At 43.7% G+C, this 2343-nt stretch overlaps 3 protein-coding genes across 3 annotated transcripts in view; 2 read left to right on the top strand and 1 right to left on the bottom strand.

Moving 5' to 3' along the window:
- Positions 1 to 245, top strand: part of VTP01DRAFT_8074 (uncharacterized protein) — a gene marked incomplete at both ends in the record, with an annotated part of 896 nt that extends 651 nt beyond the window's left edge. The window contains one exon of the mRNA XM_069387156.1: positions 130 to 245. Coding sequence (XP_069242539.1) covers positions 130 to 245 — 116 coding nt within the window. The remainder of the gene's footprint in view (positions 1 to 129) is intronic.
- A 38-nt stretch (positions 246 to 283) lies between these two features.
- On the bottom strand, positions 284 to 940 carry VTP01DRAFT_8073 (uncharacterized protein; the record flags this gene model as incomplete). Its single annotated transcript, XM_069387155.1, has 2 exons — positions 284 to 570; positions 844 to 940. The coding sequence occupies 2 exons, from the start codon at positions 938 to 940 to the stop codon at positions 284 to 286; spliced, it is 384 nt and encodes a 127-aa protein (XP_069242538.1).
- Positions 941 to 1244: 304 nt separating this feature from the next.
- VTP01DRAFT_8072 (uncharacterized protein) lies at positions 1245 to 1525 on the top strand (the record flags this gene model as incomplete). Its single annotated transcript, XM_069387154.1, has 2 exons — positions 1245 to 1441; positions 1489 to 1525. 2 exons carry the CDS (start codon positions 1245 to 1247, stop codon positions 1523 to 1525), a joined length of 234 nt encoding a protein of 77 aa, XP_069242537.1.
- Between the last annotated feature and the right edge of the window lie 818 nt (positions 1526 to 2343).

Genomic DNA, 2343 nt, shown 5'->3' with positions numbered 1-2343 from the left:
GATGACCTCCTGTTGGAGACGGTCGCTGGGAGATTCGAGAGATTATCGATGAACATAACCATGCGATGATGGAAGATGCTTTCATTTTCCATCAATGTCGTAAGTTGAACGAAGAGGATCTCGTCACAGCTTTGAAGATGGTTAAAGCCGGTACCAAGCCTAAGCAAATCTGTGACGCTTTACGCGACACAGATGGGAAGTTATCGGTACTTCCAAAAGACCTAGATAACGGTCGTATCCGCTAGTGACAATCAGTAGTCGCACCTACGAACATGATCCCTCGCTATGGAGGTGATCCAAGTTCAGTTGGAGTTAGAGCTGGAGCTCCAAATGGGGAAGGACTCTTTGGGTGGAGGCATTGGGATGGTCGAGCGTGGATCACCGAGTGCCTCCATCCAAAATTTGGGGGTTCATCCAAAAAGATGGCCCAGTGGATTTTTAGAAACAAACCCATATGCTTTGGGTATGCATCGGTACCAATTCGGTAGGATTCACTTCCATGCCTCCACCCAAAGAATCCTTCCCCATTTGGAGCGCCAGCTCCAGCTCCAACTGAACTTGGATCACCTCCTATAGCATTCTAGTCATTAGGACTCAACACAAAGGACTTCCAATCTATGGCGACACTGCCGAGGGCGGGATCAGTAAGTTATATTGCGTGTGGCACATTCAGAGATCGAGTATGAATAAGAAGCACTATTGCAATCGTAATAAAAGCACTGGATTAATTCCTGTCCCCACTTTCTACGGTTATTTTCTGTTCCTACACGCAGGCGATTGCACAATAACCTTCGGATGCACACCAAACGTAGCAATGATAGTGTGAAGGGTAGAATGGCATACCTCGGCATATTCCTCGACGAAAGAGGGTACGAAGTCCGTACCAGTACGATTCGCAGAAGCGGTTGCAAAGTACCTTCTTTGCACATCCTGCCAGCATTGAAAAAGCTCGGCGATTTCCTGGGGTTGCTCTGGTAGTTGCAACCTACAGAACAAATACCATATGCCTTACATGAACATCGTCGGGATCAGCAATGTTGGACGTCAAAAGCTTATGTCATTTGCGATTGGCGGTGCATGGATCTCAGATGAAAAGCTTTCAGCATTTGCATTGATAGCGGACGGGCGAAGTGATTTAGAAGCCGGTTTAAAAAAAGGCCTGGAATCATCGTTATGGACTATGCAGCGGCCGCATTAGAATCCTTTACAAAGGCTTCCCGGACACTCACCATTTGCTTTGCACCATGCACCTATACGAAAACTTCCGGAAGAACAGTTGCAAAGGATTTGATACCGTAGATCAGCAGAATGCACTGCTGAAAGCAGTCAAGAAACTGATAAACTCAAAATCTGAGAATCACGTTGAAGAGGCGCACAGAGAATTCGTCGAAGCTGCAAAGTTTAGCAGAAAGGCCGACGATATTGTCATTTACCTGAATAAGTATGTCTTACCTGAGATATAAGAACATGTTTTAACAATGTATGTAGGATGCTGAGCAAGAAAGAACAGTGGGTTGGTGCTTAGACCTCACGGTTGCTGCATTTTGGGACGACGACAACAAACCGTGTTGAAGGGGCGCATGCTGCAATCAAGGATAATTTGACTTCTTCGGGAACCATCTCAAATGCAATGTAATCTATATGTCGTATTCCACAACCGAAGATCAATAACAAGGAGCCGGATAAACGATAAAGAGACTACTTGCGAATCAAAGCACTGCCGACATCTAAGACAAAGGCACAATCGACCATTGGATAACCGGATGAAAAGTTTTTATTCTTCAGGAACACTGCTACGTCTATAAAAGCAGACATTAGAGAAAACAATAAAGATATCTCGCTTGTAAAGAGTCTCAACGTGCTTACTGCGTTACCTCTGTCTCTATTAATGTACCAAACATCACACTATAGACAGATATATATGTTTTTAGGTACATGGAAGTGCTGTAGATACATATGTGGCATGATCAGCACGACAAAACGGGATGACGGAGAAAATGAATATCTGATAAAGATTGAAACGTAATAAAAATAGCAAGATTCAATTAACTTGTACGATGGGAAGGACAAGCTCGGCCGTGATTATTTTGTTGCAAAAGATCATGAAGAGAGGATAAAAAATTTGATCGGCAAAGTTTCTCGTTTTGCAATTGAAGCTATTAAGAAAGAGCTTGGCAAGCCAGTAATATCAAAAGAAAGCGAACAGGATTCCGAGAAATGCAATTGCGAAACAAGAACCAATCATAACATTCCTGTGGTGTTGTAGGGGTAGCGCAGATATAGCGATAAGGACAAAAGTAAGTACGTTGAGACTGAACGGGAGGTATCCCAAGATAACACAAG

The sequence above is a fragment of the Rhizomucor pusillus genome, assembly GCF_041956525.1.
Source record: "Rhizomucor pusillus strain CBS 183.67 unplaced genomic scaffold VTP01scaffold_4, whole genome shotgun sequence".
In the NCBI taxonomy this organism is placed as follows: Eukaryota; Fungi; Mucoromycota; class Mucoromycetes; order Mucorales; family Lichtheimiaceae; genus Rhizomucor; species Rhizomucor pusillus.
This window is presented reverse-complemented; position numbering and strand designations above follow the sequence as displayed.